The sequence below is a fragment of the Larus michahellis genome, chromosome 2 (genome assembly GCF_964199755.1).
Source record: "Larus michahellis chromosome 2, bLarMic1.1, whole genome shotgun sequence".
Classification (NCBI taxonomy): domain Eukaryota; kingdom Metazoa; phylum Chordata; class Aves; order Charadriiformes; family Laridae; genus Larus; species Larus michahellis.
In genome coordinates, this window is record NC_133897.1 from 54,495,027 (window position 1) to 54,513,868 (window position 18,842).

At 39.4% G+C, this 18,842-nt stretch overlaps 2 protein-coding genes and 1 long non-coding RNA gene across 9 annotated transcripts in view; 1 reads left to right on the forward strand and 2 right to left on the reverse strand.

The window, feature by feature from the left end:
• The window catches only part of BBS9 (Bardet-Biedl syndrome 9), a 298,867-nt gene extending 295,469 nt beyond the window's left edge, over positions 1 to 3,398 (reverse strand). For 2 of the 3 annotated variants that reach the window (XM_074575478.1, XM_074575476.1), the window contains exons 1-2: positions 3,189 to 3,398; positions 2,036 to 2,156 (exon numbers count right to left, since the gene is read on the reverse strand). In XM_074575478.1, coding sequence (XP_074431579.1) covers positions 2,036 to 2,147 — 112 coding nt within the window. In that variant the 5' untranslated portion in view covers positions 2,148 to 2,156; positions 3,189 to 3,398. The remainder of the gene's footprint in view (positions 1 to 2,035; positions 2,157 to 3,188) is intronic. The other variant, XM_074575477.1, reaches the window with a different exon arrangement.
• Positions 3,399 to 3,458: 60 nt separating this feature from the next.
• Positions 3,459 to 18,842, forward strand: part of NT5C3A (5'-nucleotidase, cytosolic IIIA) — a 29,418-nt gene continuing 14,034 nt past the window's right edge. The window contains exon 1 of one of the 4 annotated variants that reach the window (XM_074575485.1): positions 3,459 to 4,093. In XM_074575485.1, the coding sequence (XP_074431586.1) occupies positions 3,956 to 4,093 (138 nt within the window). In that variant the 5' untranslated portion in view covers positions 3,459 to 3,955. The remainder of the gene's footprint in view (positions 4,094 to 18,842) is intronic. The other 3 variants (XM_074575487.1, XM_074575492.1, XM_074575489.1) reach the window with 3 other exon arrangements.
• LOC141739035 (uncharacterized) lies at positions 7,092 to 17,934 on the reverse strand. 2 transcript variants are annotated; one of them, XR_012585562.1, is made up of 3 exons: positions 16,913 to 17,934; positions 13,565 to 13,724; positions 7,092 to 11,233 (listed from the first exon to the last, which is right to left on the reverse strand). It is a non-coding gene; the product is annotated as an uncharacterized LOC141739035 (long non-coding RNA). The 2 variants fall into 2 exon arrangements; XR_012585561.1 differs by lacking the exon at positions 13,565 to 13,724.

Sequence of the window (18,842 nt, forward strand, 5' to 3'; positions counted from 1 at the left end):
AGGTGATGAGGGCCAGTCAGCATGAATTTATGAAAGCCAGGTCCTGCTTGACTACCTGATCTCCTTCTATGACAAGGTGACCCACTTAGTGGAAGAGGGAAAGGCTGTGGATGTTGTCTACCTAGACTTTAGTAAAAGCTTTGACACCATTTCCCACAGCATTTTCATGGACAAGCTGATGCTCATGGCTTGAACAGGCATGTACTTTGCTGGGTTAAAAACTGGCTGGATGGCTGGGCCCAAAGAGTTGTGGTGACTGGAGTTAAATCCAGTTGGTGGCCAGTCACAAGTTGTGTTCCCCAGGGCTCAGTACTGGGGCAAGATCTGTTTAATATCTTTATCAGTGATCTGGACAAGGGGATCAAGTGCACCCTCAGTAAGTTTGCAGACAACACCAAGTTGGGTGGGAGTATCAATCTGCTTGAGGGTAGGAAGGCTGGACAGGGGGATCTGGACAGGCTGGATCAACAGGCTGGATCAACAGGCCGAGGCCAACTGTACGAGGTGTCAACAAGGCCAAGTGCCAGGTCCTGCACTTGGGTCACAACAACCCCATGCAGCACTACAGCCTTGGGGAAGAGTGGCTGGAGAGCTGCCTGGCAGAAAAGTTCCTGAGGGTGTTGGCTGACAGATGACTGAATATGAGCCAGCAGTGCATCCACATGACCAAGGAGGCCAACAGCATCCTGGCTTGTATCACAAACAGTGTGGCCAGCAGAACTAGGGGAGTAATCATCCCTCTGTACTTGGCACTGGTGAGGCCGCACCTCAAATACCAGGTTTAGTTTGGGCCTGTCACTAAAACAAAGACACTGAGGTGCTGGAGCATGTCCAAAGAGCAGCACCGAAGCTGGTGAAGGGTCTAGAGAACAAGTCTTGTGAGGAACAGCTGAGGCAAATGGGGTTGTTTAGCCTGGAGAAAAGGAGGCTCAGGGGAGACATTATCATTCTCTACAACTACCTGAAAGGAGGCTGTAGCAAGGTGGATGTCAGTCTCCTCTCCCAGGTAAGAAGCAACAGGACAAGAGGAAATGGCCTTAAGTTGCACCATGGGAGGTTTAGGTTGGATATTAGGAAAAATTTCTGTGCTGAAAGGGTTGCCAAGCACTGGACCAGGCTGCCCAGGGAAGTGGTTGAGTCACCATCCCTGGAGGTATTAAAAAGACATGTAGACATGACACTCAGGGTCGTGGTTTAGCAGTGTTAGGTTAACAGCTGGACTCAATCTTAAAGGTCTTTTGCAACCTAAATGATTCTCTGAATTTCTACTGAAAAAGGCTGTACACCAAACCAGTAACAGCTCAACTTTGTTCAAATCCTCCTGAAAAGGGACAATCTAAAATAAAAATATTTTTTAAAGATTAAGGCAATGGTGAAATCAAGTACCTCTACTAAGCAAAACAGAGCTCCAAGATGAGCATGAGTGTATAATAAAAACCCCAAATATTTACTAATTTCAAAAACATACACACGCAAGAACTCTCCCTAACAGCAAAGATCATGTACTGCTGTACATACATCCTCAGACACATCACTTCAGCTCCACACTTTATTTCCACATTATTGACTACATAGAAAAGCAGGACCTACTCAGAGTCACTTATTTCAGTGGCCCCTTGTTTTCCAGGCAAAAAAGGCTGTTTGTTTTTCTAAGTTCTTAGCTTATTAGTTATCACCTTCCTTTTTTCCTTAAGTTATTTCAACAATTTACAATGTGCGTTTGCTCCCATGACTAACAAAATTTTCTATTTTAAAGATATCTACAATTGAGAGAGTAAGACATGATAGAAATTACTACTGAACACAAGCAAGAATTAAAATGTTTAGAAACCTACAAATATACAAAGACAAATGGCATTGAATCTGTCTTCTTAAGGCTACAAGGATATATTAAAGAAAGCAGACCCCAAACCAGAACACAGACTTTAAACTAACTAGCCAACTAGCCTGGCTAACAAACTTCCAGTATGCGCTGTCACAGCAAACCTGCAGCTGTGTAGCTTAAAAGTCAGCAACCACACAATTCTGAATTTACCTTGTCCACTGCCACTATTATCAACATCAGCAACACAGAGACAGCCTTGGTCAAATTCTTCTTTTTCTCCAAGTACAGTGGACCACCAGTCTCTAGCTTTAAACAATGACATTCTTCTTTACTGAAAAGGAAACAAACCATTGGTAAAGTATTTACTAATACATATACAACTGTTTATACAAACAACTTTGTTAACAACAACTTTTATGAGTATATTGCATCTCTTAGCTTTACATTGCTCTAGTGTGAGATGAAGAAATGTTAATTTCAAGTGCCTTGGGTTTCTGGGTATATAGTTCAGAAGACAACCTTAAGAGACTTCTTGTCTTTAGTTTAGTGTCATAGAAGAATATATGAAGAAAAAGCAAAAAAATAACAGCTTTTTTTAACCATTAGAAGTCTTCTGTAACAAGCATTAAGAAAGTAATATAAGTTTTCAAAGTCACAGAACTGGGGTTTTCTCTCTTACCAAGAAGTATCACCAAAAAAAAAAATATTCTGATGCAAGTCATCTGCAAGAGAACTTATTTGTAGAAAAGTGAATGAAGCCACAGACAGACAACATCAAAACCTCCACCAAGCAATCGCCTTGAAGATGCCCTAGTGACATGACTAAAGAACTTGGTCAGACAGGGCACAAATCAGCTTTTCTGCTCCCTACCTGCTGTTATTTTAAGAAGAGGGGGGAGGAGGAGGGGGAGACTAATCCTTTCGTAGGCGGATTGACAATAACGTTACCCTAGTTCAAAACTCACTGCCCCACGCCCGTGCTCTGCTCTGCCACGAGCGGGGACAAACCCGAATACACAAGACCCCACAGCCCGCGGAGGAGGTGAGGGGCAGAAGGAAAAATGATGGGCTCGCCCCTTGTTTTCCTTCGGGGCAAAGGCAGCCTGGAAGCTCGCGCCTTTCCTCTCTGAGGTAAATTAGAAAAAAAAAATAAAATTATTTTTTCACCTCAGGCGGTTACCGTCGTTATGCTCGCTAGGCAACCCGCGGCAGCCGAGGGCAGGCTGGCGGCAGCACAGCTCTCCCCACACGCCCTCTCCCCCGCAGAGCCCCAGTGGGGCACGCACCCCGCACCTCAGGAGCTTCGCCCGGACACATACCCCCCGGAGCGGGAGAAGAGAGACAGAGACCGGCGGGGGCTCACCTGTGTGGGAGACGACGGCACTCCCCGGTCCGAGCTGCTCCGGGGCGGCAGCCCCCCCTTTACCCGCGGGAGCTCCCGGCTCAGGCGCGGTCTGAGGCCAAGCGAAAGGTGATGCGCAAACCGCCAGCGTTACAACCCCTTACCCGCCGCCGCCGCCGCCATCACGAGCGACCGCCTCACAGCGCCATAAATACCATCGCGCCGCGCCCCGCCCCGCCCCGCCCCGCCCCGCCCGGCCCAGAGGGGAGGTGCCGCCCTTCGCGCCGACACTGGGAAGGGTAGTTTGGGAAGCCTTTGGGCCCTCTCATTCCTTCCTGGGGGGGGGAGTGGGGGGAAGAGAGGCACTCCTTCATATTTCCCGAGGAAAATGAAAAAATACAAAAACACAAAACTTACCTCCCAGCTGCTGCTTTTCCTTTTCCAGGCCCTCCCGCCCCTTGGGCCAGTCCCCTGCGGCGCCCCGCTCCGCCACCAGCCCTTCCAACTTCTTCCTCTTCCCCCCCCTGTTTTTCCCTCTTGCCGTGGTAGCGCCGCGCAGGCCACGCGCAGGCGACGTCTCGCGGCCAGCGCGCGCGGGAGCCGAGGCCGGCGGGGCGCGCGGCGCCGTCATTGCCGGGTCTGGCGGTCGGCGGGGACCCGCTGGGGGCCGGCGCCGAGGGGCACCTTCCCCCTTCCCCCTCGACCTCCTCCGCTTTCAGCGAAGAAGGGGCTGCCCGCCTTCCCCGCAGCGGCTCTCGGCGGCGGGCCGTGACCCCTCGGGAGCTACCATGGACAGGACCGCCGTGGCGAAGATGGGAGCGGTGGCCAGCGCCAGCGTGTGCGCCCTGGTGGGCGGGGTGGTGCTGGCCCAGTACATCTTCACCATGAAGAAGAAGACGGGCAGGAAGACCAAGATCATCGAGATGGTACGTGGTGAGAGGCGGAGAGCGCGGGGAAACGACGCTGTGGAGGCCGGCGCCCCTTCGCCCTTCTCCTTCTCCTCAGGCCGGCACCTCCCTGGTGGGCCCGTTCCCCCAGTGCCGCCCCAGTGGACGCAGGCCCCACACAGGCCACCCTCAAATACCAGACCCTTGCCCAAAGCGAGTCCCTTCTCTGTCACCTGCGGGGCCCTACAGCTCCTGCTGTTGGCAGTTCGTCTGCTGGCTGATGGCAAAAGTTAAGACGGGTCTCCCTTTCCAGATGTTGGAGACTGTCTGTGTCTTGTGTCCACCCCTTGAGGTGATGGGGCAGAGGAGGGGTGTCGAGCCCGGGTTCTGGTGATAAGGACAGACGCCAGAGGCAGGAGCAGCTATTCCACCTCAACACAGTCCACTAGCACTAAAAGCATCTGCTCCGTCGTGTCCTGTCTGGGCCATATGTACCTATGTGTAAAGGTGTAGGTCTTGGTGGTAATTTAAAAGCCTGCTTGTAACTTCTTGAAAAGAAAAGGGGGAGGGGAGCGTGTTCAGCCCTCTGTTGAAACTGGGAAACAATGTCTGTTCACAGTTACTATAAAAGGAAGCTGGAGCTCTCTCTCTACTGCGCTCGTTAAACTTGTTATTTAGGGTATTATTTAAATATCTGCTTATCAGTAACTGGGTGGTAAAAGGTCTTAGTTTAGACAATATGCTGGTTACATTGAAATCCCACAGAATTTGAGTTTATGATTTGGACGCTGCTCTACTGAAGAACTGAACTGAAATCATCAAGTCACCTGTGTTAGCCAGTGGCTATTTTGTGATCTCCCCTGCAAAACCTTACTAAAAGCTCATATTTATTTTTTTTAATTATACATGGAAACAGATTTTGCTGAGAACTGGGATCCTGTATGTAAATTGTGAGCTATCTAACTCCTCACTTGGCCATGTGATGCAACACTTGCCAGTGGAAGTCATACAATGCAATTTGCAATAATGTGTGTCCAGAGAAGAATTCCGCTGTGTGTTTTTTACTAATCATAAAGTCATTGTACTTACTGTTGAAAAAATATTTGAATGCTGTTTCTAGTCATTAGTCCTGTCATTCAACAATTTGGAGGGGGTTGTCTTGCCTTCTGGTTTCTGTGGGCCCACTTAGAACAACAGCTTGTGGGAAAATGGAAAGTTTGGATTGCCACTTTAAAGAGGTTTTAGATCTAGCTCTAAAAAAGGGCTCTGGACTCTGTAGTAGGATTTTACAAAACTCATTTGAAAACTTACAGTAATACTAGAAATTACTTTAGAGTTATGTGTACAATTAAATAACATGTAAAAGCCTGATCATCAAACACTCAAAAGGCAGATCCAATAGTTCCACCAACTCCTATTGACAATATTCCATTTGAGCTGTAATTCAGAAAGTGCCTAATAAGTGGTAAAGATGTATTTGTACTAGCATTCTGTACAGTGTTTAAATGGTATTTTGGCTGAGAAGACTTTAACTTTTATCTTTGTTGCAAAGATTTTGCCTTTGGTAGGGAAAAAAAATCGCTACACCAATGTTAAATTGATTTCTGATAAGTGAATTTCTGAAGTATGTACTTCAGATAATGTTTTCTGAGCTATGTTCTTGGACACAGATCTGTGATCCTAAATAGATACTTCCAAAAATTCTGCTTTTGTGATTAGAGCTTTTCTCAACTTTAAATTGCAAGGGAAAACTAAAGCTTGTCCAAAGCGTGCCTGCCTTCTCATACTGAAACATTTTACCAATTGGATACAACACATTAATACTGCCTGCTCACTTAGAGAGCTAGCGTTTCAACCGATATTCAAGTTGGCAGCTTCCTCAGCAAACAAACATCTTTAGTTCACCAGCTGCAAGTCTTCTTTCTTCCTCAAGGAGTATTTTCAGTGGACATGTAATCAGACTGTGAAATTTCTTTGAAATAAGTGAAATAGCTATGTAAACTTCATACCGAGGAGTTTAGTTTGTCAAATAAGGGCAAAAATGCATTTCAGTGTTTGTTTTACTTGAATATGCTGCATTCTGGAGAACTTCCTGAAACAGTTTTGTCCACCAATGTAGATTTGATTCAGTGTTTGTAATTTACAAAACACTGTATCTGTTCTAGTTTATCATGAGAGAGACTTTCCTTTGAGCGTTGGGGAGAAGGTGCTGTTTCCAGTCTGTAATTTAGTGTTAGGGTGGTGATGGGGAACAATACTGCTTTATTGAAATGTGTTTTTTCTAGTACACAAGTTACTATACCAGGCTGGTCTTCTGTGTTAGATTAAAATTACCGGATTGTTTTTGTATTTTCTGCAGATTTTTTTGGTTCAAGTTTTCTTTGGGGAACATTACACTTCGGTTTTATACCCCCATCAGACTCATAATTACCTTGATTTATAACTTTTATCAGAATTGGTACAGATCAGGCCTATTTACACCTTAGTTATGTGACTTAATTCTCACCAATAAAATATTCTTTCTTTATAATTAAATACAGCAATTTTTTTTTTTACTTTTTCTTGTTAAAATAAAATCAGATAAATGTAAGACCCAAATGTAAGTAAAAAACTGACTTATAGCAGTGTTTAATGCTAAAAAGACAGTGACCTTTATAAATCAAATAGAATATCTCTAAGACAAGTTAATGTCAGGGATTATGGAACCAAGGATGTTTAATGTGAAGAAAAGTGGAAGGGATTCTCAAGCATTGTAGAAAATATAAGGGTAACCATGTTTCCTTGTTGAATAATAAAAATCAAGAAATTTTAAACCATCTATCTCACATTTGAGTAGATGAATTCTTTAGCAAAGTAATTAGCCTGGTACACAAATTTAAGCTTAATAAAGACAGCATAAAACTACTGCATCTTATTTGGAAGCAAAGGTTTAAGTTTGGAATTAAAGTATTAGTATTGTGTCCTTATTGACCGTCTGAAGTTTGCAAATAGGGAGCATCCCTTAGGCACTGATAAATGTAGACGGATTTACTTCAGCTCCACTTCTGAAGTAACAGAGGCTTTAATAGTAAATATATAGCCAGTCACGTGAAGTTTTACACTGTGTGTTAAGAAATAACTATCTCCCAAAGCCTTCTGTATTACTTTGCACAGCCAAATTGCCATTTCTGTGACACTGTAAAAGTATTCCTGCAGTCAGGTGAAGGTAAAAGTTAGCTGCAAGGTTGCTAACTTTAATTAAAGAGGTTAATAATTAGATTCTTAAAATAACTTACTAGATAATGTTTGATATCAGTAACACTTACAGTAACACTCAATCTTTTGGATTTTTCAGGCCCCAGACAAGTTTGCAGTGAAGTTGTGGATCCTTAGATAGTGAAAGAATTCTACTGACAATAGACTTCTGTTTCTTGGTTACTCTTTGCAAAGCCTTTTAGAAACTCAGCAGAAAACAGATGTTCACAAACTAAAGTGAAAAATGTTGCCTAAGTCTTTCAAAAATACTCATCTATAAGGAATAGCCCATGCTAACTAAAATTTGGGATTAATGTAAGAAAAACTGCTTAATGGAATAACAGTATTTTTTGTTGTTTGTTAGCACCTTGGATTTTTTCAGCAGCTTGTTTCTCACGTGATTTTTGGAGCTTTTTATTGTATTTAATTTATAAGGATGAGAAACATAATAGAGCTGTTTGAAAACAGAATAGCAGAATACCTTAAACTGAGACTTATTCTCTCAGGTTTGTTTTCCAGAAAACTGGGGAAATGCTGAGTTTCATTTGTCTATTTCTCCATTCTGTTCCTGGAGTGAGAGGATCTAATTACCTGAAAAACAGACTTTGTATCAAATTCCAAGAGCAGCAAATTAAAAAGCAATTTAAAAAAAGCAGTTTCTCATTTTACAGGAGACTTTTCAACCAGCCATTGTTAAGTGTCGCTGGCCAGTTTCCTTTTTAATATGTTGGGGAGGAAAAGAAATGCATGGATTTTTTCAGTATTAGAATTTACCTGGAGAGGAATAAGCAAATGAATAAGTGAGGTAACTGCTATTTGTCGGCTTCCCTAAGAAACAAAGGAATATATTCTGTGAGTGTGAATGTCATAGGGTTTGTGTGGGGAGATATTTTTTTTTATCATCATTATTTTATTTTACTTGCCAGTCTCTGGCTTCGTTTCATAGGGCATCAGAGCATTTGTGCCACAAATGAAGGATACAGACCTTTACAACTGGCAGCAATCATGTACCACTCCACTTTATTCTTGTCTTGGTGCTAGTAACTAGTTGTTATAGTAACTGTGACGTTACTCTGGCATGAGGCACTGATGATCTCCAAGTGGAGAATAAAGTAAAGGAGTATGTAATATGTAGCATACATATTCAAGAATCTAAATGGCTAGTATGTCAAACTCCTTCATGCATAATTTTTCCTTTACAAAGATGAATAAGAGTTTGGGCCTGAGCAAACTGGAATGAATAAAAGGAGAATGGAAGGAACGTGGACTCTCTCTAATGATACCACTGCAGGACATTGTCACTTTCTGGGTGTTGCAGTGATAATATTTAAAATGTCATGACCTTGAGAGCTATTCAGTGATGTGATCCATGTGGCAATATTATTATTCCAAAAGAACAGTGCTGTGATACAAACCTAGGTAGTGAAAAGCAAAAGAACTCCTGAGACCTAATACTGCCCCTACCTATTGACGTGGACTGAGAGCCCTTACATTACTAGTGACTAGAGTATTAGAATAATTTTTAGAATATTGTTAAAATTTTAAAACCAAGTTAAACTTGATATGAGTTGACATTTGGAGTTGTCATCTAACTATTTCTGTAAAACTTGGGTTTTGTTTAGATGGTATTCCTCAATAGAAAAATCACACTGACAAAGTGATAAACACCAGCATTACTACAAGAAGGTTGTGTTGCCTACAGGCTTTTTGCACAGATAATCATAATATATAATAACCTAGAATGTGGCTTGTGAAGCAAGTTTACACCGGCCAGGAAAAACACTTAAGCATAGTTCACGTCGATACAAATTTGATACTAGTAATAGGTATTTATTCTCACTGTAAAATAATTCATTTGGAAATTCTAAAAATTCGGATCCTAGGAGAAAAAAAATTGATGCAATTTCAGTGTTTTCTTCTAACACTGTTAAGCATCAAAAAGTAGTCTACTCTACAGATTATGTTCATGCTAATATTTTACTTCATTTAGTATGATAAGCCAATCCTAAATGTAACTGTCTGTTTCAGAAGTAGGTTTTAATTTCCTGAAATTACTGCTGCCTTTTTTATTTTAATTCAGTAGGTATTGAAACATATATTCTTAAAAAGAATGGGTATGGGAAGATCAATTAAATCTTTAATTCTGCATTAGTTTCTTTAAAACTCATTTATCCTAGTTATAACAGTTATCAAAAACATGACAATGGACTACATCTGAAAATTGTGCTCCAAGTAGTAAATACATGTAAATATCAGGACACAATATATATTGTACGTATAGGCTCAGAAGAGCTTCTTTTCTGCTTTCTTTTATCTTTTGTATAAAGTCTTTCTCTAAGACAGAAAAGCAATCTTTCAATGAATCATTCTGCTCTGGAATATATTTACCTTTAAATAAATGCTTGGTATGTGTTCAGTCATACTTTCAAGTGATTCTTCTCCTCTTTGCGATAACTCTTGATTATTGGTTGAGCTATAATGGCAGCTGTTCTGTTAAACTCTTTTTACAGATTAAGACCAATAGCAAATACTGCAAGTATTAAACATGTTACCTTTAACTGTCAAACAATATAAGTAGTAAGAAGGTTTTTTAATTGTCTGAATACACATATCATCGCAAATTTGTTCATATTATGAATTAAAGTTCCCTAGCATTTCAACAGTCAGTCTTGAGCTAACAAGAACTATCAACTTTTATAAAAAATATCTTAATTGATTAATATAGGCATTGAAGAGACCCAGGGTATGGATTCATGCATTTATAGACAGGAGAGAATACTATCTGTAAATTCAATGGCAATTTTAAATGAACCTGTAAATGTAACAATGTCACAATTTCAGTAATCTAGAAGCTTTTTAAAAATACCTGAACTTTGGAAGTTCTTTCCTTAAAAAAAAAAAACAGAATAGCTGCCTCTTACAGTTTATTTTCACTTGAATGAATTGTGTAATGCAATGCTTGAAGCCATCGGCCTTCTTTCTTCCCTCCATGTGTGCGTACACAAGCATATTTTGTGCAAGTATACTACAGCATACTGTTTACTTATTATGAAGAATAAGTCTTGGAGAGATTTTCAGCAAAAGTATTGGAAGAGAAACAGAGTGTTAGATTTTATTGCTATAATATGGTGCATTTGTCAGATGGTAATTAATTTTCAAGATTTAAATTTTACCTAGTTGAGCTGCAACAGACAGTGTAGAGCAGCAGGTGGCACTAGTGTGAATATTGTATCGGTTTGCACAGTAGGTCTCTGAAGATGGATAGACCCTATTTTGTAAATGATCTGTCATTTAAGAAATCCTGTCCCACGACAACTGGCATTTCTTGGCCACTACCTAACTGCAAATCAGACTCGTACAACTGAACCGCTTCTGCATGCAGAGGCCTAGAGTCGCAGCCATGTCTCTGCTGCCTGTCAGATACTCAGCACTGAAACTTGGCTGATCCCATCACATGCTAAGTGCAACTGAGAGGCAGAAATAGCTCACAACTGTTCTTCCTGGCCTCCTTTCCTAACCAGCGTGTGCAAAGAGATATAAGGCCAGATAAGACTGGGCAAAAGAGTTGGGTAAGTATACTGTCATGGAGGACGTGGAAAATAAAAGTTAGGACATGAAGTCTAACTTTTCCCCTGGGCTTCTTGCAGTCACGCGCTGTGCAGCAGTTGATCTGTAGTGACTATTTCTTCCTATGGCAGAGGTCTTCATATCACAGTAATGTTGACCAGTTGCTGGACGTCAGCCGCTTTCTCTTACCCGAATGTAATCAAGCACAAATGGTCAGCTGCTGTAAAACATCAGAGAACTTACAATGATTGCAGTAGGCAGATCTTTAGTCCCACGTCAATCATGCAGCAGCGTGACTGGCACTGTGCCATTAAGTTGGAATCTGTGGCTGTTGTGTTGGGTCACCTCTGTCTTAGGTTATTTGTGAGGAGTTTCTGACTGTTTAAGAAAAAAAAAAATCAGTGCTCATTAAAACTCCGTTGGATTTTTCTAATTTGGCTAATCCTTATATCAGTAGAGTGTTTTACTTGAATGTTAAAAAAAGATGAGGCATTTTTCAGTACAAGTAGACATCTGCTTAATGTTGGAGCACTCAGGTCAAAGAATACACCATGTTTAAGTACTAAAAGTAGTTGTAGTTATATTCCTTTTGTTTAGTAATATTACAAAAGAATACAGAACTGCACTGACTCAGACAATAATTACAAAAAAAAATGTTAATAACATTTCTGTAAATTATGTAAATAATGCCTATTGCTAGAAGGAAATGTGGCTTTAAAAAAAAAGACTTAATTTATTTAATTTGTAAATTATTTTTTTAAAAGGGGTGGGGCAAGGCCCAGACTTGGACACTGATGATTCATTAAGTGAATATAGAATTTCAGACTTCTTGATCTGGTTAGATTCCTTTTCAAATGTACTTGTTCTTACTTGTTTCCCTGCTCATTTGTTGTAGCTTCCTTCCTGCACCCTTATATAAAGAACTGTTTGTCTGCTGTGCAGATCACTGAAATAACCCAAGTTTATTAGAGCTTTTGGTTTTACCTAGGATTTTGTTTTACTCCACCTTAATGCTGACAGAATGAATACCACTGAAATGTACCATTAACCCTGTTCCTTTAAAGCTTCCCCTCTTTGTTGAAAACTTACTAGATATCAGACTAAAAGCGTAATTTTTACACTTAGCAGTTATTAAGACAACATTTATTATCCTGGATTGCATCTGCCTTTGCAACGTAAATCAGTTATGGATGACCTTTATCTGGTCTACGTGTTACCATGAAAAAATTTTATGTAAAACTGAAGGGTAGGAATAAATACAAGGCAGTAGCAGTACTGGTACATTAGCAGTAGTAGTAGTATAGTACAAAGTATCGTAGTGATAGTATTAGTACAAATTGGATGTGAACATGTCCTATCTCACTTCCAGAGGGCAAATACACAGAAATACAAGAAATAAGGAGCATCCAGTTACATCTTTGAGTAAATCTAGCAGTCAGAAACACCCATAAAACAATGAGACACAGAGGCAAAACAATCCATCATGCCTCAAGTCATCATGCTGTCTGTTACCTTTAAAATGAGTGTATTGTAGCTGTATTTCATCTTTAGACTTAATGCTTATTTTTTTTCAAGAAGTTTAAAGAAGTGTCTGTACTCAATGAGATCCTAACAGTTAAAAACTTGATTAGTCTCAGCGTGTAATTTTAATTGGGATATTGTATTAGCACTACATTCTTCCATCAGAATTGTAGTATTTGGTAATGCATTGTAGATTAAACTTTGTCCTGCTGACTTTGCTTTCAAACTGAGTCCCGCAACTCCACCATTCAAGGGTCAGAGTTTATTTGATCTAGATACAGCATTCTTAGGCTTAGTGAAAAAAAAATCTAAGCAGATGTTTTTTTCTTAGAAGCAGATAAGAGAAGAAGAGAATCAGCAGCAAATGCTTCAGTCCAGGCCTTGGGCTTAATGCAAATTCCATTCTAGACAGTGTTACATGGGAAGATTCAAGGGAAACAAGCATTTGTTATAAATTATTTCAACTTATGTGCATTGTGCATGCAAAATGTTGCGGATGCCCCATCCCTGGAAGTGTTCAAGACCAGGCTGGATGGGGCTTTGAGCAACGTGGTCTAGTGGGAGGTGCCCCTGCCCGTGGCAGGGGGGTTGGAACTAGGTGATCTTTAAGGTCCCTTCCAACTCTAACCATTCTATGATTCTATGATATAAATATATATAGGGTATTTAATTATAAAAAGTATACATGCAAATGTACAGTTTGGGGAAAAAATAGTATAGGTCATCAAAATTATGTTATTATGCAAGGTGAGCTTTTGCACACCTGATAGATAATTAAGAATTTATAAATACACCACAGTATCTACATACTGCCGGTTCTTAGAATTCTATACTCTTTGCCTTGGTATTTTGAAGAAGGATTAGTTGTACCAACAACCTCACCTGTAAGCATTCTTTCAGTAAGCGTTAGATTCTGTGTAATGTGAGAGGGGAACAGATCTTTCAGATAGCCAGACTCCAACATCTATCCTGTTACCATAGCAGTATTAAAGGAAAATGGGAATACCACTCAAATTCAAAAATTCTAATTTGTCAAAAATGAATTTTCAGTATCTGAAAAAGAACTGGTAGAAAAAAGGAAGGATAGGGTAAAAAAATAAGATACTTGAAATTAAACTGAAGCACTATCATGAAGAGCAAGTGATTCTCCTTGTCGTCACATGTTACAAAGAGGGAGTGTTGACTTACTTTCCATGAATGGTCCTGCCTGATACAGATAGTATCGTCTGTCTAGCAGGGGTCTATAGCAGAGGCCCAGGGAAAGCCCAGGAGCAAGTCGTCACGATTTTTTTTTCCAGAATGATTTACCAGCCTCCAGCAGCTTGTATGTCAGAGACAGTGTCTGTAACTTAAGATGAGGTTTTTTCATGTTGTTATCCAGTACCTTTTTAAGGCTGTGTACACTTACAGTATCACCAGAAAGGAATTCCACATCTTACTACTTTGCTTAATTGTGTGACCTGTAGCTGACTCCTTTGATTTGTTTTGATTGTGCCTCCTGTTAATTTTGGTTGATGACCTCCTGCACTGGAAGAGATAGCAAACAATCTTTCCCTATTAACCTTTTCTATGCCATCCAGTCATTTCTTTTCCAGGCTGATGAATTCTGTTATATTGAATTGTTCATTGTGTGGAAGCTTTTCATATCATGGCCCATCTTTACTGCCCTTCTCAGGGCCTTTCTGAGTTCTGCTCTGTCCACCGTAAGGTACGGAAACCAGAAGTGCATTTGGTATTTAAGTTGCAAGTGCATAATGGATATATAAAGAGGGCTATCCAGAAAGCATTAGTAAGAATAGGCACCAGTGAAATGTAAGGATGAAGGCCAAGAAAAAAGGCTCAGTTTTCTTGTGCCCTGGATTGAGTGAGTGTCACAACCTTGATTTCTTCTTATAATTCTAGTGCTTTAGAAGCTATTTGTAAAATTTAAGCATAATATAATAACTTCTTAGTATTGATCTGAGCTTGCTTACAATTAGAATATTTTTATGTTCTTTTTTGGCAAGGGGAGGAGAGTAACTGTTAAGAAAAAAATGCCAGATTAAATTCTGGCTCACGCAGGATGTCATTTATAGACTGGTATTTCCAAGATATATGATTGCTGACTGAAGATCACTTGGATATTTCCAGATACTCAGCGATTACTAAATAATACATAGCTTCTTTTTTTTTTTTTAACCTACCAGTTTCAAAGGTTAATTTTCTCCAAAGTGAGGCAGTGGGAGCAAAGCACAGAGATGAGGTGATTCCCCTAACATACAATCAGAAGCAACAGATGCCTGCCCTCAGCTGTATTCGTTCAATCCCAGAATCATCAGAACTGGTTCTATATGGTTTGTACCCCATATATTCTCTCAGAAAGAGACTAAATTTTTTCCTGGAGTAATAACTGACAGGAGGAGATCACATGAAATACTGAAAATCCAGGCCCTAGTTACTATTAGTTCTTCACAGACTAGATTCTATAGAGGATTTGAAATACTGCATGAAGCGTCGACTTCTGTTGCCACAGTTGTTACAGTTCTGTCTGAGTTTTGTAATGTGTAGCAATACCTCTGTGTTTGAGAAATGCCTTTGATTAACAGGTAAGTCCATCCAAAACCTCTTACCCCTATGTTCTATTACCTGGACTTCAAGATACCAAGTCCGCAATGCATTTGGCTTGCCTTCATTCCTACTTTCTCGTAAGATTCAAAATGTCAGTTGCAATTTACCATCATCAGAGATCTCTGCTTTTAGAGTGTTTTTGTAAGCACGAGAGGAAGGTGCAGAAGGGACAATGATGCTGCAGTATCTTCATTCTCTCATCTGAACAATCAATTCCATATAGAATTGCAAGTCATGGCTTCCTACGTTTTTCTAATCGATGCTAAAACTCTATTCATTTTAGATTTCCACGACTGCAGAAACTGTTTGGTTTGTTGTTTTTTTTTAAAAAAAAAGCAAAGCAAAGCACACAACCCCTCATTCTAATTCTGACCTCATAGACCTTTATAGAGTAACCACCTTGAGAGATCATTAAACCAGAATAATTTATCTCACTGCATGACCTTACCATAAGCTAATCATTGTTCTTCTCCACTGCGTAAAACTTTTGATTAGTCCTAGTGAAACTGAGATCTACCCCATGCTTAAAACATGCACAGTTATCTTGCTGAATTAAAATGTGTCTTTATATAGCCTTATTTTTTTAATGAACAACAGGGGTTTTACCAAAATACCATTTTTCAATGACAGCAACATCATAGTGATTGTTATAATAAATACAACAATAAATACTTGAGAAGTTTAGCGGTTCTTTATACATTTGAATGTATACATTAGCACTGATAACTTTATGTGTTCAATACAGTCATAAATGGTGAGACTATAGAAGATCACGTTTTCTCTTGTATTATAAAGAAAAATTGATCAGATCTAGAAAATCTCTAGCAAACAAAGTTGCTAAATATGTCTTGTGATGCAGTGTTTACCTTCTCTAATCTATTCCATGCATGCATTTATTTTTACCTTTTTTAAATATGATAGCAAAAGAAATTTTCAGCTGAAATCATACTGCCAAGTCTTAAAACCATTCAGGTTAAGACCATCACGACCTTAGCATGTGTCTTCTCTGGATTTATCACAATTTAATGATTTCGGTCTTTAATACGTTCTCAGCACTCTTCCATAGCAAGTGCTGTTCAGGCTCTTTCTGCTTAAGGAATCTCTTACATTCCTCGTGAGTCACCTCTATAATACAGACACACTTTCATATACAAATAGTATTTCTGTATTGCGTCACTGCGTCACAGCTGTAAACATGGCTAGCATTTTCTTACACCACACCTGTACTGGAAAAATAAGTGGTATCCAAAATTCCTGCAAGGCATCCTTCTAAACGTTTATTTACCCCAGCTTCACCAAACTGAACATTTATCATGTTTTCTTGGTAATTGTCACTTAGAACTACAAAAAGCTAAAGCTGGAACCAGTATGCTGCTCAGTAACTAAGTTCAATAGGGCATGAATAAAAACCATGTTTGAATTAAATTCTTTTATGTTGGTTCCTTTCTTCTGCTTGGTTTTGGTACTTGAGTGCTAAGGTTCAGTTAGCTTTCCCTGTCTTGTGGAGATTATATCAAGTAGTCTGCTTTGGAAAACAGGTACTAAGTAGACTTACTACAAAAGCAAAAATAGAAAACAAACACAGATCCTTAATGTTTGAAATTGATCACTGCAGTAAAACAGCATATTGCTCAAGTTTGTGAATATGCTAAACATACGGGAATATATTCAAAGTTGTTCAGCTGCAGCAGGCTCACTAAACAAGAATAAAAGGCAGTAAAGTCATGAAAAGCCACTAGCTAATGTTTATATTGTAGACAGGATTCAGTCACCTCTGATTTTTGTAGCAAATATTCTAATTCTAATGAACAGAAATGACTCCTAAATACGACCTCTTTCTTGATCTTTAAAAGCCGATGTCTCTTCAGCTGAAATATTCAACTTTATACCTTAAAAAAAGAGTTCAGCTTACTTGCTTACGTAACTTACCTGTGCTGTGTTCATTTCTTTCCACAAATAGGTGCAACTTAGTGCAGAGGTGCGTACGGACCGGTAGAACCAGTTTGTCTCTGCTTCAGACTAAAAATTCCAGTGCTTCATACTCTTTGAGAGCATCCTGAATCTCTGCAAATCAAGTTCACCTAACACACCACCATATAAAGTTGAACCTTTTCCTAGCCTTAAATGAATGACAAATCATCTAATATTTTAAGTTTTCTTTTCTTTCTCTCTCTCTTCTTCTGTGTAGAATATTCTGCAGTCAAGATATGGCCCTCAGCCAAAGAGAAAAGGTTAAAATAGAACATATCTGTTGAAAGAGCTATACCTCTTTAGTTCGTGGTTCTTAAAATATATATAAATGACCTTCAGTATTGTGAGAGTAGAAATGTCATGCAGGGCTTTGTTTCTCTCTCTTTAAAAAAGAAGTGGTAATTTTAATTCATCTCTTAACAGAAGTTAAACAGCATAAACAAAATGCTGAACTGACTAATATCAGCAGTAACAGAACATGGTCAGTAGTAGCTATTGTTAGTTAATTAAAGCATTTGACACAAAAGTTTCTTGGAGTTGCAAAGGCGGTCTTCCTTGTTTTCTAGATGAAGAGTTTCATATACAGTATTTCCATTAAAGTGAAAGTAATTAGAGATACAGTAGATATTTTTCTAAGAATTAGGTGTTGGCTGTATTAATGTTTACAGAAATTTTGCTCACGTCATTTTCTAGCTGTTTCATTAACACCGTAATCATTCCCTAAAAATGCTTTCTAATTAGTCTGGTTACCAAAAATTAGTCTGTAAACATTGGTCTTAATTTCTGCAATTCTTGTCTTCAATCTTAAATTGTATCTAAGGTAAAAAACAAAAAAAAAACCAGCCAAACTTTTATTTTTTCTTTCCCCAACTTTCATAAAGAACAAGTTAACTTTCTTTAAATTCTTGGTAGCATTAGAATTAATTTTCTCACATCTGAGAAGTACCAGAATATCAACAGGCCAGCCCCACTACCCACCACATCCCAGTCTCACCCCTGAGGTTCACAAGACTCATTTATACCAGTACCATTGTCACCTTTGAAACACATAAAAGCTCCAAGACAGGTACTCTGCAAATGGAATGTATAAAGTGATGTCTTTACCTGAAGTACATGATTCATCTAGCAAGCATATTTTACTTCATTGTTCATGAGACTTTTTAAAATTGGAAATCCAGCATTGACATAAGCTACAGCTTTTTGTTGTGCAAATAATTCATATTTATTCGACATTATACATAGCTTTCCCAAACATTATTAGGGAGATACTATTAACCCAAAGCATGCTAACTGTATTAAAATACTACAGAAGGTAATACTCCTTGTATGTTACCTATTACACCAATATACAAATGCTATAGCAAGTAGGTTAATGGGAGCTATTAATTCTGGCAAATACCAATGCCAAGTAAGTTTGATTTACTGTTGGGTTACACCACGACAACTGCGTATAGTCTTTGCAGGGATTATGTTATATTTTGAACATGCCTTTCAAGCTGTTTTGCTGCTTCAGGATACAGCAGACCTCAACATGTACATTGGGGGGGGGGATCTTGTTCAATTCTAAGAGGATGATTTTGTTTCATTGGGTCAAAATACAGAGAGCACAACTGAAAAAAATGAAAGTACTCTTTGTAGGTCAGAATCTGAGGAATCCTAACAGAGCACATACTGGCCTACAGTTGGAATGCAGACCCAAAACATATATGGATCCACTGTGCCATTCAGAAGAAGTCTATTGATTTTTTCAATGTAGAAAACCAGCAGATCCTCCTTACGTGGAAATTTTCATAATGAATGAATTTCTAGAGCCCTGGTAAAGGGGGGCTCTGTGTGTTTGTGTTGTAGCATTAGGGATTTTATATGTGTTATACTACTAACCTGCCCT